This window comes from Somniosus microcephalus, chromosome 2, assembly GCF_052327205.1.
Source record: "Somniosus microcephalus isolate GS21.2 chromosome 2, FLI_Smic_1.0, whole genome shotgun sequence".
Lineage (NCBI taxonomy): Eukaryota > Metazoa > Chordata > Chondrichthyes > Squaliformes > Somniosidae > Somniosus > Somniosus microcephalus.
In genome coordinates, this window is record NC_140988.1 from 228,139,002 (window position 1) to 228,162,633 (window position 23,632).

Below are 23,632 nucleotides of genomic sequence, written 5' to 3' on the forward strand. Positions count from 1 at the left end.
AAATCAGGATGAAGCACTTAAAGTCTAAGGAACATAGGGAAATGGTGGCGCTACAGCTGGCAGCTGATAAGGGAGCCCCGAGAGTCTCCAAGAAGCAGAAAAGAAAAAGACGAAGCAGAAGGTGATAACCATCTAAATCATTATTACTTCTACCAGATCATGTACGTGGGCCCTACGAAGGGAGCCAAATCAGTTGGCAAGTAGGAAAAATTACCAAGGCAGTCCAGCTGTTTGTAAAAGTCAGCACTGCTGGTTCAGCAGGATGGAAGTTCAAGCTGTGAAGTCAAGGGAAAGACTATTGGATGAGTCACGCTAGCAATGTGAACCGGCTACACCACAGAGATGTTGTTCGGACCGAGTCAAGACCAGAGACTGAATCTGTGAACTGTTCCCGCAGAGACTGAGGCCTAGAAATTCGGTTGTGGGTCCGCCAGGGCTTTAGCGGCCGAAATTTTGCGCCGGCGTTAATGCCGCTGCGCCCGACGAAAATTCGGTTGCCCCGGGCCCAGACGGCGGCGGGCGCTAATGGAGGGTTTTTGCGCCTCACTATGGGCGTTCAGTGCAGTTTTCAGGCGCTAATCCCCCGCTGCGGCACCCGAGGCGGTGCGGCAGGCTGGGGTACTGCAGGCCTCCTCCTTCTGTTAAGGAGGAGCTGCCTGCAGCCGACCGCTGGCCGGTCGATTCGCCCGACAAATGAGCCCGGCACCTCGGAGAAGAGCCGGGCTTGCGGGCCACACACATCAGTGCCGCGGGGGGGTGGTGGAGGAGTCCGGGGAGGGAGGTGCGGGCAGGCGGCCGCCGGGAAAGCGGCCGGCCGCCGCTCCACCTTTATGCGCCGGCGCAAAGGTGTGTAACATCCCTTTCAACAATCGTTGGTTGCGGCTGCCACGGGCGAGGCGGCCGCAACTGAATTTGGGCTTGGGGCCGGGTTACCACGGCAACCGGGATGCTGCGCACACCGATGACGTCATCGGTGCCAGCGCAGCGCTACCGGCTATCGCCGATGGTAGGGCCCAACGCAATTTCGTTACCAGCTATAATTCCGGCGCAGGACCCTCTAACGCCTCTAATTGGGCGCTAACCCCACCGAATTTCTAGGCCTGAATCTGTAAACTGTTTCCCGCATAGATTATACCTGTGAATTGTTTTACATGAAGTTGAATATATGTTATGTTTAATGGGGGACTAAGTATGTTGTAAGCTAAAAAGGGAGGATTGTAGTGTATGTATCCGTCTACCTTTAAGAAAACCATTGTATGTAACCGTTCACCTTTAAGAGAACTATTTTAGGTGTGGCACTACTTTGTTGGCTTCTGTATACTGTAATACCGACGGTGACCACACCGGTATATAAGTGCTGTGTCAGGATTTATTTGGCAGATTCGCCCTGACCTTCGAATAGTAAAGTCCTGTTTTAAGTTACTCTGGTAGTCTGTGTATTAATTAACTAAACAACCCACAGACTTTACAGATAGATTTTTGGACTTTAGGGGAATCAAGAGATATGGAGATCGGGAAGGATGGTGGAGTTGAGGTCAAAGATCAGCCATGATCTTATTGAATGGTGGAGCAGGCTCGAGGGGCCGTATGGCCTACTCCTGCTCCTAATTCTTATGTTCTTATGTTTATTACATCAAATATTTCACACTTCTCCTCCTTAACTACAATGTCCACATTGTCCCCCTCTTTTGTGAAGACAGATGCAAAGTATTCTTTAAGAACCATACCCACATCTTCCACCTCCACACATAGGTTATCTTTGGTCATCTTCTGTCTGCCTCCATTTTCTTCTCTCTACCTTCCTCCTCAATTCCTTTTTACACAAACCAACTGACAGGAAATACACTGGTGATCTGAATTGGCAGTGGAAACCTGTGTCGTATCTGTACAGGAAACCGGAGGTTTACACCTACGCATTTCTCACACAATCTCTTATGGTTGCAGTGTGCCACATGTACATTTTATACTTTTAAATTGCACCACTGAAGTGCAACAATTGCCAAAGATTATGATGCTACAAAATGTTTTAGTCCCTTAAAGCCTATATTGAGTTATTGTATTCAATGCACATTATGTTCTCATTTGATAAAGATTTATGCTGAAGGGGGCATAATTGGCATTTCTTCAAATAGTTCCTTTATCAGTTGCTAGATTTCCCTTAATTTATAATTATCTGTCCAATTTAACCTGAGAAAAATAGAGGAACTGGATAAATGGAGGTGATTTCACTTTTTTATAATTATTTGATTTTCTCTTTTTCTCTCTCTGGTATCTCTGCCATCATACACTTTCCCAGGCTGAAGGAAAGAAGTGGAATCCAGCACAGGCCAAATGTCCTTATTCAATGATCCTATGAGCTCCCACACTGTAGATGACTGTTTAAGGATGCAGCTCAGGGTGACTGACCATTCAATATCTGTCTCTCCCTGAGGGAAGGACCTTACTTTAAGTCAGCATATCCCTCACAACAGAATGGTTGGGATCACATGGGGAACATTGGCACGAACACGTTAACATCCGATAGTACAAGGGATTGGAGCTCCAGTGCCCTGCTTTACCTTGAAGACTTTGTACGTTCTCAAAGATATTGGGGGAAAAATTCGGTATCGCCCCATATGGGGCGCCATTATTGGCAGTGCGCAAAGTTTAGCGCCTGGCGCTAATTATCACCTCTGACAGCAAACTTGGCTTTTATCGCCCCTGGAGGTGATTGGAACGCTAAATCAGGTGCTACACACCTCTCTTAAGGCGCTAAGGCCGAGGAGCGAGGCGCTACCTCAGAGGGTGGGCGCAGCGCAGGTGCTGTCAGTTAGCAATTGAACACAGACACACTGGCGCCGGTCAGTTCTTAATGGGGAGGGTCGATCTTGCTCTGCAGCCACACCCTGCTCATTGGAGCCTTGAATCTTGGCCTGGGCAGACCTGTGGCTAAATCTAGCAGCCAGACACTATGGAAAGAGCCAGGGAGTGAGCACAGCGCTCCTGCAAGCGGGCTTTGGAGGCTCTGGTTCACGGGGTGGAGCGCAGAAGATACATTCTGTACCCAGAGAGTGGTAGGAGGCCTTTGCCACGTGAGTACAGAAGAGTGTGGAGGGAGGTGGCTCAGAGAGTGTCCTCAAGCAGCATGGTGCCTACGACCCATCTCCAATGTAGGAAAAAGTTCAACGACCTCACTCGGGTCATCAGGATGAGTGCCTTTTTTTCAAAACCTCTTCATCCCTCCATCTCAACCTCACTTTATGGCCAGAGGGTCTTGAAGTCCCCAATGCCCAACACTCATCCAACACCTATGGCCCTTTCATCAAACACACACGCACATTGCACACTTTGCATACAGTAAGGGCTATTCAACCATGGGAGGCATTTCAGGCAAGACCATGGCTGCATACAGTAAGGGCTATTCAACCATGGGAGGCATTTCAGGCAAGACCATGGCTGCATATTTACTCAGACGCCATCCTTTTTCTTGCAGGCCAAGCTGTCTCCTAATAGGAGACAGCAGCAACGGACCGGTGGAGGGCGGCCTCAGCTGCAACCCCTCAGCGATCTTGAGGAGCACGTCTACAGGATTGTGGCAAGCCGGGTGATTGGTCCCGTCGCCACTGGAGATGCCGACCCTGTTCTGGACTGCAATGGTAAGGTCATCACCTTTTTGACCTCTCTCCTTCCACTTGTTCCTCAAAACAGCAGCCTTTGACACTTAAATCCAAATCACTAAATCGCTGCACTGATGCCTCCCTTGCTGCCACCCTGTCCTCACGCTAAAGCCACTCTTGTACCTCCCTGCTTTCATATGATGATTCACCAGGTGAGGAGACGGGCCCTCAAGCTGCCAGTGAGCGTGAAGCTGAAGGCAAGGAGGAAGAGGAAGCCGGACCATCAACGCCACCCTCTACCGAGGCAGCCCATGCCCACACTGGGAACACGCCTTCCCTGGAGGGGAGCAGGGGGGAATGGTCTGATGAGGGTGAAGCTCCAGGACCCAGCGGGCTGCAGCAACGCGATGGGGGTAGGGAAGCTCGGGAGCATTCTCCCTGGAGGTAGAGTATGGCTTCGAGTCCTGCTGCACTGGACGCAGAGGAGGAGTGGGTCCTCGCTGAAATGAGCACCCAGGCAGAGCACAGGCACACTGAGCTCATGGCTGCAGTGGCAAGGTTGCCCGAATCCATTGAATCACTAGCAAGGAGTGTGGAGCACTTCACTGTAGCACAGGCAGCTGCCACGCAAATGCTTAGTGCTGCAATGCAGTCAGTGGCTGGTCTCATGCAGATGCAGATTGAGGCCACGCAAGCACTGACTGCTGCCACCCTCGCTGGATCGGGCAGATTTCCTCGGGGCTGTCATCGCGCCGCAGCAGGCCAGCAATCTGTGCTCCATCAGATTGCTCCGAATGCTGAAGTGCTGCCCCGTGGGAGTGCCAGTGTGTCGGTTCAGCAGGGAGTTGCTGTCCTTTCTCAAGATGATAGCATTCCTGCTGCCACCACTGGCACTTCTTCAATGCAGTTGCCACCACCTGTAGGACAGACTGCTGCCACCCATGGAGAGTTGGTGCAGTCAGCAGCCGGGCCCTCCAGGCCCAGAGCTGGTCCAGGCCATCCCTCAAGGGCCTCTACAGTCTCAGTTTCTGACACTCAGCAGCCTTCCCCCAGCCTTGCTCCAGCCACTGGGGTCCCATTACGGAAGAGCTGCAGGGTGGGAAGGGGGGAATTTCGCAAGGGAAGCAGATCACCCTCAAAGGGCAAAAAGTAGGAGGTGTGACAAAATGTTTTTCATTGTTTTATTGAAGGCCGAGGTTCGTGGTCAAATTTTTGTAACAGTTTTGGACATTGTCTCCAGGTTGTGAGAGCCAGTTATGTGAATGACTGCTTTTTTTTGTGTTTCTTTCTATTACTTTGTCATGCGGAAATGAGACACACAGAGTTTGTGAAATAAAGAAGTGTCTGTATTCAAAATGTACATGTTTGGTCTTTGCACTCATTGTTGCCTTGACCGGCTTAGGGGTTGCGGGATACTTTCATTCAGGTTGTTTGAATGGCAGAAGCCATTTCCTCAGAGGGGGCCTAGAAGCGACTTGCTATGAGCCTTTGACGGACAGCCCTTCCACTTTGTGCCTTGGTGCTGCTGATGATCATCCTCCTCATCTTCCTGCTCCTCCTCCTCCTCCTCTGCTGGTGTTCCAATGCCTGGTGGCATTGGCTGGGTCCTGAGGATTGCAAGGTTATGCAGCATGCAGCACACAACAATGAAGTGGGAGACTCGCTCAGGCGAGCACTGCAGGGCTCCTCCAGAATGGTCCAGGCAGCAGAACTGTTGCTTGAGCACGCCGATTGTGTGCTCAATGATGTTCCTGGTAGCTTGATGGCTCTCGTTGTATCGTAGCTCAGCAAGGGTGCTGGGCGAACGGAGCGGTGTCATCAGCCAGGTGCACAGAGGATATCCCTTGTCCCCGAGAAGCCAACCTCCTGGGTGATGCGTTTAATAAGGGACCCTGAAGAGAATGGCTTTTGGACTTCATGGCAAAACTGCAAGGTTAAAGTGGGACCCAGTAGGCAGGATGTCAAGTTCAAAAGCTTAAAAACTTGACATGCCTGGGCCTGTGGGAGACAGCTTTGATTTGTTATTTCAAAACCAGACAACTGGAGGAGACAGAACACGCATTCTTCCCTTTAAACAAATCAACTCAGGAAAAGACTTAGGGGGAGAAATTGGGTGAGTAGCGCCACCTGTTAGCGCCTAAAGAGGCAATCCGTGGCTGTAGCGCCACTGGCTGTGCCTCCCGTGATATTCAGCAGGGGCGCTAATGGTGGCGTTAGCCTTTTGCGCTGCGCCGCCACCGATGACGTCATCGGTGTGCGCAGCGCCCCATTCGCGGCCCGATTGCGATATTTGGTAGCAAACGCCGCTGTAGCGCCATTCGCTACCCGTGCCCGGTCCACGGGGCCTTGCTGCGCCAGCAGTGCCACAATTAAAGGTGGAGGTGCGGGGCGGCCGCTTTTTTGGCGGCCGCCTGCCAGCATCTCCGTCCCCGGCCTCCTGGTCCCCCCCCCCCCCACGGCATTGCCGGCTGTTTCCTGAGAGCCCGGCACTTCTCCTTGGTGCCGGGCTCTTTTGCCGGCACTCGCGATCGGGGCTCGCGCTGCTGCAGGCCCCTCCCCCTTAACAGTGGGAGGAAGGCCTGCAATACTGCAGCGTGCCGTGCCGCAGCATGTGGCGCTGCGGCACGTAGCGCTGCTAAATTCACTTTCAGCGCCCTAAGAGGGACGCCGCGCCCCGTCTCCCTCTAGGGGCACTTCAACTGAATTTGCGGCGATCGCTAATGCGGCGATCGCGGCGCAAATTCCAGCGCCCAGACGAACTTTGCGCCGCTTGGGCGCCTCAGGCCAATTTCTAGGCCTTAATCTTGCACAAACCTAAAGCCCATCAAGACTATGCATATATAATCACTTACAGTTCGAACTAGCTACCAAGCCAGGAAGACACCGATTTACATTATGCATAACAAACACCCAAGATATTAAAGCCATTTAGCAACGAGACAACCACCCAAAAACCAGTTAAGGTGAATGGCTATAATCACCTTAACGAGCCCGCCAAAAATCAGACAAAGAACTAACCCTGATTTGGCGCACAGATAACAAACTCAAAAACAGTATAACTGTAGGCACACCGGTAACCAAACACAACGGAAACACCACCCTGCATCTTCATTCGGAAGCCAACAGGAAGGCTCATGCAACATCACGGCGAGGGAGCACGGTGGGGCAGGCTCAACTGAAGACAACAAGGCCGCAACCGCAGCCTGACATGAGGACCGACCACGAGCACCGCGGTAACAAAAGGGCCAGGTAAAACCATACCTTCAGATCATTACCACTACACAGGTAATGATCTAGGCCACTGCAACCGAGCCGACACCGAAGACCGCCAACCGAACCCCAACCGCAACAAAACTCGACGACCAGACCACCACCGGAAGAACAAAACCCACAGTTTTCCACTCTACAAGCTAAAGTACCCAACAAAGACTTTTCTCCCTATTTCTAACGAATAAAAGTGGGTACTTACCAGACAAACCCACAACCGCGCCCAAACCACATCAGCGGACTCCACCCAACTGAAGAACCTTCGCAGATTCTAAGACTAGCACCACGTGGGGACGGCAGGCCCCAAAGGACACAAAGAGCGAACCCCAAAATGCAACCGGCTTAACTGACAGGATTCGAACTGTCAAGAAACCCCTATTGGTGAGCATGATCCCTGGCTCTTTTTAGTACAATTTAGTTAGATATTGGGGGTGGGACAAGGGTAGGGGGATAATTAATGTGATTTTCCCTCGTTGTGCCGTGTGTTCCCCATTCTTAATTCAGTGTACTCTTGAATACCTGTAACTACTCCAGTAATCTAAGTGTGTAATTTTATTGTGACTCTAATAAACACAGTTTTCTTGTACCAAACCAGTTGTCTACTCCAATTTTGTATTGCAGCCTGTACCTAAGTCCAGAGTCTAGAACCGAAGGGTGTGGGAGCGATTTGAACCGCTCAAAACAGTCAGGGGCAAAGCTGACTCAACACACCACCCCCTACAAAGTCAACCTCCTGGGTGATGCGGTGCCTGGAAAAGGTCTGCCACAGAAGTCTGGCGCAGGATGAAGGCATCGTGGCTGCTGCCAGGAAAGTGGGCATTGACAGCGAGTATCAGTTGTCTGTGGTCACAGACCAACTGGACGTTTAAGGAATGGAAGCCCTTTCGGTTACGGAAATCCTCGGCATTCTCTTGCGGCGCTCGCAAAGCCACATGCGTGCAGTCAATGGCGCCCTGCACCATGGGGAAGGCCGCTATCATTGCAAAGCCCATTGCACATTCTTGCTGCTTGTCCGGGGTCATGGGGAAAGAGATGCACTCTCGTCTCCTTTTAAAGAGGGCATTTGTTACCTGACGGATGAAGCAATGCACCGCGAACTGGGAGATATTGGTGATGTCGCCAGTAGCTGATTGAAATGAGCCGGTGGCATAAAAGATGAGAGCCACTGTTAGCTTCATTGCCACTGACAGAGACGTCCTGCTCCTCAGTTGAGGCTGCAGATCTGGCTGAAGCAGCTGGCAGAGCTCAGTGACCACCTCCTTTCTGAAGCGCAGCCTTCACAAACAGTGCTCCTCATAGAAACATAGAAACATAGAAGATAGGTGCAGGAGTAGGCCATTCGGCCCCTCGAGCCTGCTCCACAATTCAATTTGAGCAGTTCGAATCGCTCCCACACCCTTTGGTTCTAGACTCTGGACTTAGGTACAGGCTGCGATACAATGAGATCATAGCTGATCATCCAAATTCAGTACCCTGTCCCTGCCTTCTCTCCATATCCCTTGATCCCTTTAGCCTTAAGAAATATATCCAACTCCTTCTTGAATATATTTAATGAATTGGCCTCTACTGCCTTCTTTGGTAGAGAATTCCACAGGTTCACCACTCTCTGGGTGAAGAAATTCCTCCTCATCTCTGTCCTAAATGGCTTATCCCTTATCCTTAGATTGTGACACCTGCTCTGGACTCCCCGACCATCGGGAACATCCTTCCAGCATCTAGTGTGTCTAGTCCTGTTAGAATTTTGAAAGTTTCGATGAGATCCCCTCTCATTCTTCTAAACTCCAGCGAGTACAAGCCCAATCGACTCAATCTCTCCTCATACGTCATTCCTGCCATCCCAGGGATCAGCCTGGTGAATCTTCGCTGCAATCCTTCCATGGCAAGAACATCCTTCCTCAGATAAGGTGACCAAAACTGCACACAATACTCCAGATGTGGTCTCACCAAGGCCCTGTACAACTGCAGCAAGACATCCTTGTTCCTGTACTCAAACCCTCTCGCTATGAAGGCTAACATACCATTTGCCTTCTTAACCACCTGCTGCACCTGCATGCTTACTTTCAGCGACTGGTGCACAAGGACGCCCAGGTCGCGTTGCAATTCCCCTTCTCTCAATCTATTGCCATTCAAATAATAATCTGCCTTCCTGTTTTTGACACCAAAGTGGATAACCTCACATTTATCCACATTATATTGCATCTGCCATGCTTCTGCCCAATCACCCAACCTGTCCAAATCATGCTGGAGTTTCTCGGTATCCTCCTCACAGCACACACGCCCACCCAGCTTTGTGTCGTCTGCAAACTTGGAGATATTACATCCAGTTCCCTCATCCAGATCATTAATATATATTGGCCCAGAACTTGGTGTCGGGGGCTTGCCGCGTGTGCAAACCCCCCGATGTGCACTCACCCTGCGCGCCGACATCTGAAACCTGGCCCGCAATGGATTTCCTTTCAGTGGCCAGGTTCTGATGTCGGCGCGCTGTGCTAACCTGACCCAGCGGCGTAGTTAGTGCGATGTGCCGGCTGGGATCAGGTGAGCACTGTTCAGCCAATCAGGGGAGGGGAAACTTCATTCATGAGTTTGAGAGTAAGAACTGTCAAACTCATGAGAAGTACTGCACCCCAAAACACTACTTAAACTTTAAATAAAATTTAAAAAAACATCCCAATCATTAAATTAAGTATAAATAAGTTTTAAAAAAAATTTAAACCATTTTTTTTGAAAAAAATAAATTTTTAATAAAAAGGGTCTAAAACTAAACTTACCTTATTGTAGATTCTTTAAAATAATAAACCTGTGGATAAAAAAATTCTAAATTGCACTAAAACACCACTTACCTGTAAAAATAAATACTTACGTGGGCTTTTTACAAGCGTAAAGACCGAAGGCCTTTGCACATGCGCAAACCCCCCAAAACAGAGGAAATCCAAGACGCACGCGCTGCCCCCTACAGCGCACGCGCTAGCCTCTTCAACTCTTGGGTGAGAGGAGAGGAAATGCCGGTTTTCAGCGCATGCGCTGTGCATGCTGAAAACCGGCATTTCCTCCGGCCAGACGCGTGAGTACCCCTTCCATACTCACGCGTTTGGGGAGGAATTACTGCCCCATGGTGAATAGCTGGGGTCCAAGGACTGATCCCTGCGGTACCCCACTAGTCACTGCCTGCCACTCAGAAAAAGAGCCATTTATTCCAACTCTTTGCTTTCTGTCTGCCAACCAGTTCTCTATCCAAGTCAATACCTTGCCCCCAATCCCATGTGCCTTAATTTTACACGCTAATCTCTTATGCGGGACCTTATCGAAAGCCTTTTGAAAATCCAAATATACCACATCCACTGGTTCTCCCTTATCTGCTTTAGCATAGAAACATATAGAAACATAGAAGATAGGAGCAGGAGTAGGCCATTCGGCCCCTCGAGCCTGCTCCGCCATTCGATGAGATCATGGCTGATCATCCAAACTCAGTACCCCGTACCTGCCTTCTCCCCATATCCCTTGATACCTTTAGCTCTAAGAAATATATCTAACTCCTTCTTGAATATATTTAAAGACTTGGCCTCAACCGCCTTCTGTGGTAGAGAATTCCACAGGTTCACCACTCTCTGGGTGAAGAAATTCTTCCTCATCTCTGTCCTAAATGGCTTATCCCTTATCCTTAGACTATGACCCCTGGTTCTGGACTCGCCGACCATCGGGAACATTCTACCTGCATCTAGTTTGTCCAGACCTGTCAGAATTTTATATGTTTCGATGAGATCCCCTCTCATTCTTCTGAACTCCAGCGAGCATAAGCCCAATCGACCCAATCTCTCCTCATACATCATTCCTGCCATCCCAGGGATCAGCCTTGTGAATCTTCGCTGAACTCCTTCCATGGCAAGAACATCCTTCCTCAGATAAGATGACCAAAACTGCACACAGTACTCAAGGTGTGGCCTCACCAAGGACCTGTGCAACTGCAGCAGGACATCCTTGCTCCTGTACTCAAACCTTTTGCTATGAAGGCCAACATACCATTTGCCTTCTTCACCGCCTGCTGCACCTGCATGCTTACCTTCAGCGACTGGTGCACAAGGACACCCAGGTCTCGTTGCACTTCCCCTTCTCCCAATCTATTGCCATTCAGATAATAGTCTGCCTTTCTGTTTTTGCCACCAAAGTGGATAACCTCGCATTTATCCACGTTATATTGCATCTGCCACGCTTCTGGCCAATCACCCAACCTGTCCAAATCATCCTGGAGTTTCTCGGTATCCTCCTCGCAGCACACACGCCCTCAGTTACATCCTCAAAAAATTCCAGTAGATTAGTCAAGCACGATTTACCTTTTGTGAATCCATGTTGACTTTGTCCGATCCGGTCACTTTTTTCCAAGTGCTCTGCTATTACATCCTTTATAATGGACTCTAGCATTTTCCCCACTACCGATGCCAGGCTTACCAGTCTGCAATTCCCCGTTTTCTCTCTACCACCCTTTTTGAACAGTTGGGTAACATTAGCTACCCGCCAATCCATGGGTACTGTTCCAGAGTCTATTGAATTTTGGAAGGTGACCAGCAATGCATCTATTATTTATAGGGCCATTTCCTTAAGTACCCTAGGATGTAGATTATCAGGCCCTGGGGATTTATTGGCCCTCAATCCCATCAATTTCCCTAACACCATTTCCCTACAAATACTGATTTCTATCAGTTCCTCCCTGTCATTAGACCCTATGTTCCCCAACATCTTTGGGAGGTTATTTGTGTCCTCCTTTGTGAAGACAGAACCAAAGTATGTATTTAATTGGTCACCCATTTCTTTGTTCCCCATTATAAATTTCCCTGATTCTGACTGCAAGGGACCTACGCTTGACTTCACCAATCTTTTTCTCTTCACATATCTATAAAAGCTTTTACAGTCAGTTTTTATGTTCCTTGCAAGCTTACTCTCATACTGTATTTTCCCCCTCTTAATTAATCCCTTTGTCCTCCTTTGTTGAATCCTAAACTGCTCCCAATCCTCAGGTTTACTGCTTTTTCTGGCCAATTTATATGTCCTCTCCTTGGATCTTATGCTATCCCTAATTTCCTCAGACATATTAATGTAGGAGAACAGTTGGCGAAAAACCCTGGGAGGGTATGGTCTCCTGTACCGAGGCCTGTTGGCCCTCCTCTGGCTGGCCATGATTGCCACTCTCTCTCTGCGTCTCTGTGCCCTCCGAATGCGATGGAGAAGGATGACGTTCCCATCCATTGCAGCCCCCATAGTATCTAGGCAATCAAAGTTATGAAGGTCAAAAAGCAAAGTACCTGCAAGTTATGGTCAGAAGCCAAAACTACCTCAGACAGCATTGACTCAATGCAGAAGTCTCTCTTTCTCTCTTTGTCTCTCTCAAAATCTCTCACCTCTCTCTCAGAATGAGTGGTGCAAAAATGGCTACCACACAAAAGCCAGGAAGAGGCCCCCTTTAAATAGCGCCCCCCCAGCGCCATAGCGACTGGGAAGCGTTCCAGTCAACCTGTCGTTGGTTGCGCCAGGTGGAAAGGAGGGGAGTGCCACTCAATTTCCTGTCCGGGGTGCCCCAAGGGCGTTGCACTCTCGAATGACGTCAAAATCTGCATGCGCAGGAGAGCGGGCGGTATTGTTTAGCGCCGCCGCAAAATGTCCAGTCAATTTCGCGAGAGGCGCAGATATCGCCGCGCCCGGGCGCTACTTGCTTTGCACCCCACTTAGCGCCCTCTTAAGGCGCTAATGGGTGGCGCTACCAACTGAATTTTTCCCCCATTTTTTTCTGCATACCTAAGTTCAATGAAAAGTTCATTCTGTTAAAGGATCAATATTCTTGAACTTTTGTCTGGTGAAATTCCATTTTGTTGTCACCACAATGCCATCCAACTTGCATGATCAGCTCCATGTAAGTGCTCAAGGTCTGAAACCTGGCAGACCTGTTACAGTGCAGACCTGTATTATGTATGATTTGAAACTGATGCAAACAGTGGCAGATGGAAAACAGGACTCCAAATTTAGAGTTCCGTAACTTTTATTTTGGATAGAATTATAGAACCTGGATTTTAGCCGAGGTGCATTGCATCCGGGGCCAGGGGGTGGGGTGGGGGGGGGGGGGGGGGGTTTGGCACTGTTTTGAGCTAGGGCACCTTCAAAAAAATTTCTGGTGTAGTGGGGGTGGGGGTCCCGATCGCACGGTGGGTGTCCAATGGTAGTCGGAGTGTTTGATGGCCATCGGGGGGGGGGGCGGTCTGAAGATGGGGGGCTGCGATTGTGGTCAGGGGGGAGCAGATGATGCAGGGAGGGGAACAAATGGTGGTCGGGAAGCAGATGGTGGGAGGTCGATGGTGTGGGGGGGGTTGATGGTGAGGGGGGTCGATGGTGGGGGGGTCGATGGTGGGGGGGTCAATGGTGGGGGGTCAATGGTGGGGTGTCGATGGTGGGGGGTCGATGGTGGGAGGTCGATGGTGGTTGGGAGGTCGATGGTGTGTGGGGGGTCGATGGTGAGGGTGGGTCGATGGTGGGGGGTCGATGGTGAGGGGGTCGATGGTGAGGGGGGTCGATGGTGGGGGGGGTCGATGGTGAGGGGGTCGATGGTGGGGGGGGTCGATGGTGGGGGGGTCGATGGTGGGGGGGGTCGATGGTGGGGGATCGATGGTGGGGGGGGTCGATGGTGGGGGGTCGATGGTGGGGCGTCGCTGGTGGGGGGGTCGATGGTGGGGGGGTCGATGGTGAGGGGGTCGATGGTGAGGGGGGTCGATGGTGAGGGGGGTCGATGGTGAGGGGGGTCGATGGTGGGGGGGGTCGATGGTGAGGGGGTCGATGGTGGGGGGGTCGATGGTGGGGGGGGGTCGATGGTGGGGGGTCGATGGTGAGAGGGTCGATGGTGGGGGGGGTCGATGGTGAGGGGGGTCGATGGTGGGGGGGGTCGATGGTGAGGGGGGTCGATGGTGGGGGGGGTCGATGGTGGGGGGGGTCGATGGTGGGGGGTCGATGGTGGGGGGTCGATGGTGGGGGGATCGATGGGGGGGGTCGATGGTGAGGGGGGTCGATGGTGCGGGGGGTCGATGGTGCGGGGGGTCGATGGTGGGGGGTCGATGGTGGGGCGTCGCTGGTGGGGGGGGTCGATGGTGGGGGGGGTCGATGGTGGGGGGGTCGATGGTGGGGGGGTCGATGGTGGGGGGTCGATGGTGGGGGGTCAATGGTCGGAGGAGCAGATGGTGGGGGGGCAGATGTTGGGTGTCGATGGTAGGGGGGTCGATGCTGAGGGGTCGATGGTGGGGGGAGCAGATGTTGGGTGTCGATGGTAGGGGGGTCGATGGTGGGGGGGGTCGATGGTGGGGCGTCAATGGTCGGAGGAGCAGATGTTGGGTGGGTCGATGGTGGGGCGTCAATGGTCGGAGGAGCAGATGTTGGGTGGGTCGATGGTGGGGGGAGCAGATGTTGGGTGTCGATGGTAGGGGGGTCGATGCTGAGGGGTCGATGGTGGGGGGGGGTCGATGGTGGGGCATCAATGGTCGGAGGAGCAGATGTTGGGGTGTCGATGGTTGGGGGAGCAGATGTTGGAGGGGGGGCTGTTGGGGGGGTCGATGGTTGGGGGAGCAGATGTTGGGTGGGTTGATGGTGGGGGGGGTCGATGGTGGGGCGTCAATGGTCGGAGGAGCAGATGTTGGGTGGGTCGATGGTTGGGGGAACAGATGTTGGGTGTCGATGGTAGGGGGGTCGATGCTGAGGGGTCGATGGTGGGGTGGGTCGATGGTGGGGCGTCAATGGTTGGGGGAGCAAATGTTGGGGGTTCGATGGTGGGGGAAGCAGATGTTGGGTGTCGATGGTAGGGGGGTCGATGCTGAGGGGTCGATGGTGGGGGGGGTCGATGGTGGGGCGTCAATGGTCGGAGGAGCAGATGTTGGGGGGGTCGATGGTTGGGGGAGCAGATGTTGGAGGGGGGCTGTTGGGGCAGATGTTGGGGGGGTCGATGGTTGGGGGAGCAGATGTTGGTGGGGGGGCTGTTGGGGAGGGTGATGGGGTGGTATACTGGGTAGCTTGTTGGGCCTGGAGGAAACACTCGTGCTTTAAAGGCACTTACCTCATGGATTCAGCTCTTCTCGCCTCCTTTCACCTGGCGGGTTACCCGAGGCCTGGGAAACCCAGCCAGCATGAGTTAAAAATAGAATTACTGTTCAAATGAAGGCAGGCAACCTCTTATAATATTTAAATGACCAACCCACCTCCTGCGAGCAGATTGGTCACCCGCCCCTCGTCCTGCCTCCGTGACCTGAAATGAACGTGTTGGGTTCCCATTTCAGATTTTTGGAATTTTAACCTCTGACCCGACCCCAACTCACCCATTTTTGCAAGTTAACATTCAGCCCATTGAAACTTAATGCCTGTGCTGGCTCTTTGAGAACAGTCGTTCTCATTCCCACATCCCACATTTTGTCCGTAACCCTGTAAGTTCCTCATCCTCAAGTATCTGTCCAACTCCCTTTTATGGAATCGGCTTCCATCACCTTTTCAGGTAGAACATTCCAGATCCCAACAACACTGAGTGAAAACATTTCTCATCTCCCTTCTAGATCTTTTGCCAATGATTTTAAATTGATGAGCTCTGGTTATTGACCCACTCGCCAGAGGGAATAGCTTTTCTCTATTTACTCTATCAGAACCTCCCATCATCTTGAAAACCTCTATTAGGTCCCCTCTTAACCTTCTCTGTTCCAAGGAGACCAGTCCTAATGTTTCCAGCCTCTCCTCGTAACTGAAGTCCCTCGTCCCCGGTAACATCCTGGTAAACCTCCTCTGTACCCTTTCTAAGGCCTTTACATCTTTCCTGAAGTGTGATGCCCAGAATTGTCCACAATCCTCCAGCTGAGGCCTAACCAGTGATTTATAAAGTTCTAGCAGGATCTCTTTGCTTTTATATTCTATTCCTCTGTTTATAAACCCAAGTAACCCATATGCTTTTTTAACCACCTTATCAACCAATATTTAAATAGAGTCTGATCTGTACCAATAATATTGTATTAAGGAAAACGTGTGTCAGCTGTGGCTCAGTTGGTAATACCCTTGCCTCTAAGTCAGAAGGTTGTGGGTTCTAAGTCCCACTCCAGGGACTTGAGCACAAAAATCTAGGCTGACACTTCAGTGCAGAACTTCCTCAGTCAGAGGTGCTGTCTTTCAGATGAGACGTTAAACCGAGGCCCATCTACTCTCTCAGGTGAATGTAAAAGATCCCATGGCACTATTTTGAAGAAGAGCAGGGGCGTTATCCCCGGTGTCCTGGCCAACATAAAAACAGATTATCTGGTCAATATCATAATGCTGTTTGTGGGAGCTTGATGTGTGCAAATTGGCTGCCACGTTTCCCACATTACAACAGTGACTCCACTTCAAAAAATACTCCATTGGCTGTAAAGCACTTTGAGACGGCTGGTGGTCATGAAAGGTGCTATATAAAATACACGTCTTTATTTCAAAATAGCAATGTTTGATTATGCTTTTAGCAAATGTCTACATGCAAATATATAGACCTTTGATGATACAAAAAAGGAATATATATATACATGGATTAAATAGAGTAACAGCATTGTTGGATATTAATTTTAAATTGCAAACTGCCATTTAATGTTAAACCCTATTACCTCCACCACACCCCCCCCAATCCCCACCAGCAACACAGTGAAAATATTAGTGCATTGTCAACAAGTTTATTTGAACAAATAGAAATTCTAGGACCAGCCTTCATTATCTACACATTTGCTTGAACAGAATAAAAGTTACTTTAGAAATTCTTACAATTTTGCTATATTTTCATTATTACATACAACTTGTAGATATTGTACAAAAGACATTTTTCAGACAAGGTGGATTATATACAGAAGCACTAAAACCTTACAATATAATACAAAGATCTGTTTCAAATAGGAATTAACTTTTTTTTCCTGTTCTAGGATGCAGAGGCTAAAAAAACTGCTTAAGCCCATAGACCATATTATAATAAAAGTGGGGAACATATAAAGATAAATTAGTACTTGTGACCCTAGAACAAGCTCACCTTTGCCCCAAAATGCTCATGGCATCACAGAACAGAAAGGATATTAATACTATTATGCATTAACCCCAATTTATCTATTTTCATATGATCACTGGATTCTACTTACTGCCTTGCCTAAAAGATTCCCTTTTAAATAATAAATATTTTACAACTCCTCCACGAGCCATTACAGTGAGTTTATTGCTGTTGTTTCTGATAATTACTAATGATTGCTCCACTTTACTGGATGTTGCCCAAAAGGAACAGTTCCACAGTACCAAATAATACATTCTGCAGTACTGGTTTTAATGCTGTGCTTTCTGTTGCCCCTTTTGTTTATGATCTTAAGTTGTTACACAGTTAAAATAGCTAAAGGTAATTTTATTAAATATAATAAAGTTTAGCTTTACCTGCATACACTCTATTAGCAAATATGTCAGATTTTGACCCTATGGTAGCGGCGATGCTGTTACATAATTACCTTCATGACCATAGTCAAGTATATTTAAATAACTAAGACATAATAGCACAAAGAAATATGACAATGAGAATACCAATATTAATAGAATTTACAAATACCCCCATAGCTCCAGTACATTGTTTTACCAGTACAGTTTTATAAACAAAATCACCAACACACCTTATATATTTTGTCTTATGATTGTCCTGCATCCTTTCTTGAAACTTTCTCTAATATTGCACTTAAATGCTGGGCACTCTGATGCAGAAAAGAAAGGCACCACCATTCCAGAGATTGATGCACATCATTCTTTTGTTAAATTATGTTGCCCGTAAAACATGAATAAACAAAACATCTGCACAGAATGTTTTCTGAAGGTTCTCAATATATTATCACTCCACATCCAGGATTTTGAACATGTGAGAAGTCTTTTTACTCCTATTCATTCACTGTGACCTCGTTGATTAAGTCCAACAACTTACGAAAACCAGGGCGCTGATCTGGTTTCTGAAAAATATTTTAAAAAATATTAGTGATCATCTGCGCAGGAAATGCCCGCTAGTTTATTGTGGCACTGATCCCTATCTCAAATCCCAGGGACTGAGTCATTACAATAGACCTGGGTGTCCTTGTGCACCAGTCGCTGAAGGTAAGCATGCAGGTGCAGCAGGTGGTTAAGAAGGCAAATGGTATGTTGGCCTTTATAGCGAGAGGATTCGAGTACAGGAGCAGTTATACAGGGCCTTGGTGAGACCACACCTTGAGTATTGTGTGCAGTTGCCTTATCTGAGGAAGGATGTTCTTGCCATGGAGGGAGTGCAGCGAAGATTCACCAGGCTAATACCTGGGATGGCAGGAATTACATATGAAGGGAGATTGGGTCGATTAGGCTTATATTCGCTAGAGTTTAGAAGAATGAGAGGGGATCTCATTGAAACTTATAAAATTCTAACAGGACTAGACAGACTAGATGCAGGAAGGATGTTCCCGGTGGTGGGGGAGTCCAGAATCAGAGGTCACAGTCTAAGGATAAGGGGTAAGCCATTTAGGACTGAGGTGAGGAGGAATTTCTTCACCCAGAGAGTGGTGAACCTGTGGAATTCTCTACCACAGAAGGCAGTTGAGGCCAATTCATTAAATATATTCAAGAAGGAGTTAGATATATTTCTTAAGGCTAAAGGGATCAAGGGATATGGGGAGAAGGCAGGGACAGGGACTGAATTTGGATGATCAGCCATGACCTCATTAAATGGCGGAGCAGGCTCGAGGGGCCGAATGGCCTACTCCTGCTCCTATCTTCTATGTTTCTATGTAATATTCAGAGAAGTCTGAATGGCTCCCTGCTACTCTCAAAAGGGGCACCCAAATATCTGAACAGGAAGGGAGCTAATAAAGTGGTAAAACAGATGAATATGTTAATGAAGAATCATTTAAACTAGGGGGCAGGGAACATAAAAATAATCAAAAAGAGCAAGTAGAGAAAGTAGAAATTGATCAAATTAATATAGAAATAAAAAAGAATTTAGGCAAAGTGAGAGTCCAGAAGGAATAACAGGAGTACTGGATACAGGTATAAGTAGGGAAAAGACTGAAATAAAGGAAAGAGGTGTTAATTTGAAAAATTAAAAAAAATCAAAGGAAAAGGAGTAGCTTTAAATGCAAGCAAAAAAAAAAGGTGGGCTGAATTCCCAGGGTAGCCCAGGAGAGCTGGGCTGAATTCCCAGGGTAGCCCAGGAGAGCTGGGCTGAATTCCCAGGGTAGCCCAGGAGAGCTGGGCTGAATTCCCAGGGTAGCCCAGGAGAGCTGGGCTGAACTCCCAGGGTAGCCCAGAAATGCCTTGAAAGCTGTCTTTCAATGTTACAGATGCAGGCCTAAAAAACATCTGCCCACCTGGAGTGCAATTTGATGGGGGACTTAAGAGGAGTGAGATCCCAGTGGATCTGGGTTCTGCCCCAAAATGTACCCCCCCCACCCCCCGGACTCCTGGCTGGAATTTCTCCCTTCAATGTATAATCAATGTACAGGTGATGAACTAGGATTAGGGCACAGTATATACACTCTGTAAAGTGAAGTCTCAACAACAAAGATGGCCTTTGATACTATATGTGACTATGGGATTTCCCTTAGAGGTTCTTCATAATGTTTCAAACTTAATTTTAATGTTAATAAAAAGCAACAGTTCTGTCAGCTCTCTTCTAACAATAAAATGTCAACTGGCATAGCAGTGGGGAAGCAAGCATGAACACAACTCCATTGTGCTGGGATAGATAGCAACATGGGGGTCAGAAATATAACTTGCAGCTACCAGCTCCTAATTGTTCAGCACTACTCGACCTGTGAAAAATACTCCAACTGCATTACAATAAAGACTTGCATTTATATAGCGGCTTTCATGACTTCAGGTCATCACAAAGCATGTTACAGCCAATGAAGTACTTTTGGAGTGTAGTCATTGTTGTAATGTAGGAGACGCAGCAGCCAATTTGCGCACAGCAAGGTCCCACAAACAGCAATGCAGTACTGATCAGATAATCTGTTTTAGTGATGTTGATTGAGAGATAAATATTGGTCAGGATGCTAGGGATAACTCCCCTGCTCTTCTTCGAAATAGTGCCATGGGATCTTTTACGTCCAGCTGAGAGAACAGACGGGCCTCAGTTTAATGTCTCATCCGAAAGACGGCACCTCCGACAGTGAAGCACTCCCTCAGTACATAAGAACATAAGAAATAGGAGCTGCAGTAGGCCATTTGGCCCTTCAAACCTGTTCCGCCATTCAACAAAATCATGGCTGATCTTCTACCTCAACTAACCTTCCTGCACTATCCCCATATCCCTTAATTCCCTTCGTTCCCAAAAAATTATCGACCTCAGTCTTGAATATACTCAACGACTGAGCATCCACAGCTCTCTGGGGTAGAGAATTCCAAAGATTCACAACTCCTTGAGTGAAGAAATTTCTCCTCAGCTCAGTCCTAAATGGTCTACCCCTTATTCTGTGACTGTGACCCCGTGTTCTAGATATTCCAGCCAGGGGAAACATTTTCCTAGCATTAACCCTGTCAAGCCCCATAAGAATTTTATATGTTTCAATAAGATCACCTCTCATTCATCTAAACTCTAAGGGGGAGAAATTCGGTATCGCCCCATTTGGGGCACAATTATCAGCTGGGCACAAAGTTTAGCGCTTGGTGCTAATTATCGCCTCTGACTGCAAACTTGGCTTCTATCGCCCTTGGAGGTGATTTGAGCGCTAAATCAGGCACTACACACCTCTCTTAAGGCGCTAACACCAAGGAGCAAGGTGCTACCTCAGAGCGCGGCGCTACCTCAGAGCGCTGGCGAAGCTCATGTGATGTCAGTTAGCAATGGAACACAGACACACTGGTGCCAGCTAGTTCTTAAAGGGGAGGGTCGATCTTGCTCTCCAGCAACACCCTGCTCATTGCAGCCTTGAATCTTGGCCTGGAGCAACCTGTACATCAATTGTGCTGGAAAGAACAATGGAGAAGCCCAGGGAAAGAGCTCAGAGTGCAGCCCCCATAGTCTCTTCTAAATCGATGCAAGGAAGGTCAAATCAAAATGAACCTGCAAAGTGATGCTCAGTACCCAAAATTCCTTCATACAGCGTTGAATCTCTCCAGAAGTCTCTCTCTCTCTCTCTCAGAATGTGTGGTGCAAAAATGTCGCTGACAAAAAAAGGCAGGAAGCAGCCGCCTTTAAATAGCACTCCCCCAGTCCCTTCCCGACTGCAAAATGTTCCCCTCTACCTGTCGTTGCTAGCAGCAGGCGGAAAGGCAGGGGGCACGACTCAATATCCGGTCCGGGGCGCTACACGCTCGACTGACATCACAATCTGCGAGCGCAGGAGATCGTGGCAGTGGTGTTTAGTGCCACCGCAAAATGTCTGGTCAATTTCGTGAGCAGCGCAAACATTGCTGCGCCTGGGTGCTAGTTGCTTTGCGCCCCGTTATAACGGGAGGTGCTAATCAACCGAATTTTTCCCCCTAAGAAATATAGGCCTAGTCTACTCAATCTCTCCTCATCCCAGGAACCAGTCTAGTGAACCTTCGCTGCACTCTCTCTAAGGCAAGTATGTCTTTCCTTAGGTAAGGAGACCAGAACTGTACACAGTACTCCAGGTGTGGCCTCACCAATGCCCTGTATAATTGTAGTAAGACTTCTTTACTCTTGTACTCGAATCCCTTTTTAACAAAAGCTAACATACCATTTGCTTTCCGAATTGCTTGCTGTATCTGCATGTTAACTCTCTGTGATTCATGTACAAGGACACCCATGGGCAAACATTTCCCAGTCTCTCACCAAAAATATTCTGCTTTTAATTTTTCCTACCAAAGTGGATAACTTCACACTTCCCCAAATTGTATTCCATTTGCCATGCTCTTGCCCACTCAGTCAACCTGTCTATATCTCTCTGCAGCCTCTTTGCATCCTCTCACAGCTTACTTTCCCACCTAACTTTGTATCATCAGCAAACTTGGATATGTTACACTCAGTCCTTTCATCTAAGTCATTAATATAGATTGTAAATAGCTGAGGCCCAAGCACTGATCCTTGCGGTACCCCTCTAGTTACAGCCTGCCAACCTGAAAAAATCCCGTTTATTCCTACTCTCTGTTTTCTGTCCATTAACCAATCCTCAATCCATTACTCCCAATACCATGAGTCCTAATTTTGTACCTCTTGTGTGGCACCTTATCAAAAGTTTTTTTTTAAATCCAAGTACACTACATCTACTGGTTCCCCCTTATCCATTCTATTAGTTACATCTTCAAAAAACTCTAACAGATTTGTCAAACACGATTTCCCTTTCATAAAACCATGCTGATTCTGCCTAATCATTTTACAATTTTCTAAGTGCCCTGTTACCACATCCCTAATAATACATTCTAGCATTTTCCCTACTACTGATGTCAGGCTAACTGGCCTATAGTTCCCTGTTTTTTCTCTTCCTCCTTTTTTAACTGGAATGTCAGCCTAGATCTTGTGCTCAAGTCCCTGGAGTAGGATTTAAAAAAAATCAGAATTCTACTGAAACTCAAATGATATTCTTATCCATTTGGTTAATTTAAACTAAGATCCAGCACAGTATAAAGATGATTACAGACACTGAGACTGATTGAAAAGACTTCTATTACTGGTGGCTAATACAGCCATGATTTACTGGAACAGAGGAGGCTGAGGGGAGACTTAATTGAGGTGTATAAAATTATGAGGATAGGAAAGAGTGGATAGGAAGGACCTATTACCCTTAGCAGAAGGATCAATAAACAGGGGGCATAGATTTAAAGTAATTGGTAGAAGGATTAGAGGGGAGTTGAGGGAAACATTTTTCACCCAGAGGATGGTGGGGGTCTGGAACTCACTGCATGGCAAAGGGTGGTAGAGGCAGAAACCCTCATCACATTTAAGAAGTACTTGGATATGCACTTGAAGTGCCGTAACCTACAGACCTACGGACAAAGAGCTGGAAAGTAGGATTAAGCTGGATAGCTCTTTTTCGGCTAGCACAGACACGATGGGCTGAATGGCCTCCTACTGTGCCATAAATTTCTGTGATTCTATGATTAAGTGCCTTCACTTACCCTGATTAATCTGTGCCTTTCTAAATGACAATTAATACTGTCCCTCAGAATTTGTTCCCGTAATTTATCCACCACTGAGGTTAGGCTGACTGGGCTTTAATTACTCGGTCTATCCCTTTCTCCCTTTTTAAACAACAGTACAACATTATCAGTCCTCCGGGACCACACCTGTAGCCAGAGAGGATTGGAAAATGGTGGTCAGAGCCTCCACTATTTCCTCCCTAGCTCCTCTTAATCTTTGGACAGTCTGAACTGCCATAATGTTTTTTGTGCTTTTAATATACATGCAATGTTAGAGACATCTGAGAAAAACTAATATGAATACTGTCCCTCTACATAAAATGATGTTTAATAGTGTCAGCTGTGGCTCAGTTGGTAGCACACTCGCCTCTGACTCAGAAGGCTGTGGGTTCACGTCCCACTCCAGGGTCTTGAGCACATAAAGTTAGGCTGACACTCGAGTAACTGAGGGAGTGCTGCACTGTTGGAGGAGCCGTCTTTTGAATGAGATGTTAAACCGAGGCCCTGTCTGCTCTCTCAGGTGGATGTAAAAGATCCCATGCACTATTTCAAAGAAGAGCAGGAGAGTTATCCCCGGTGTCCTGGCCAATATTTATCCCTTAACCAACATAACAAAAACAGATTATCTGGTCATTAGCACATTGCTGTTTGTGGGA

The 23,632-nt window shown here is 48.2% G+C and overlaps 1 protein-coding gene across 1 annotated transcript in view; it reads right to left on the minus strand.

The window, feature by feature from the left end:
* Window positions 1-16,548: 16,548 nt before the first annotated feature.
* Window positions 16,549-23,632, minus strand: part of txk (TXK tyrosine kinase) — a 63,628-nt gene continuing 56,544 nt past the window's right edge. Inside the window, exon 15 of the mRNA XM_085969845.1 lies at window positions 16,549-17,857. Within this exon, the coding sequence (XP_085825971.1) occupies window positions 17,789-17,857 (69 nt within the window). The 3' untranslated portion in view covers window positions 16,549-17,788. The remainder of the gene's footprint in view (window positions 17,858-23,632) is intronic.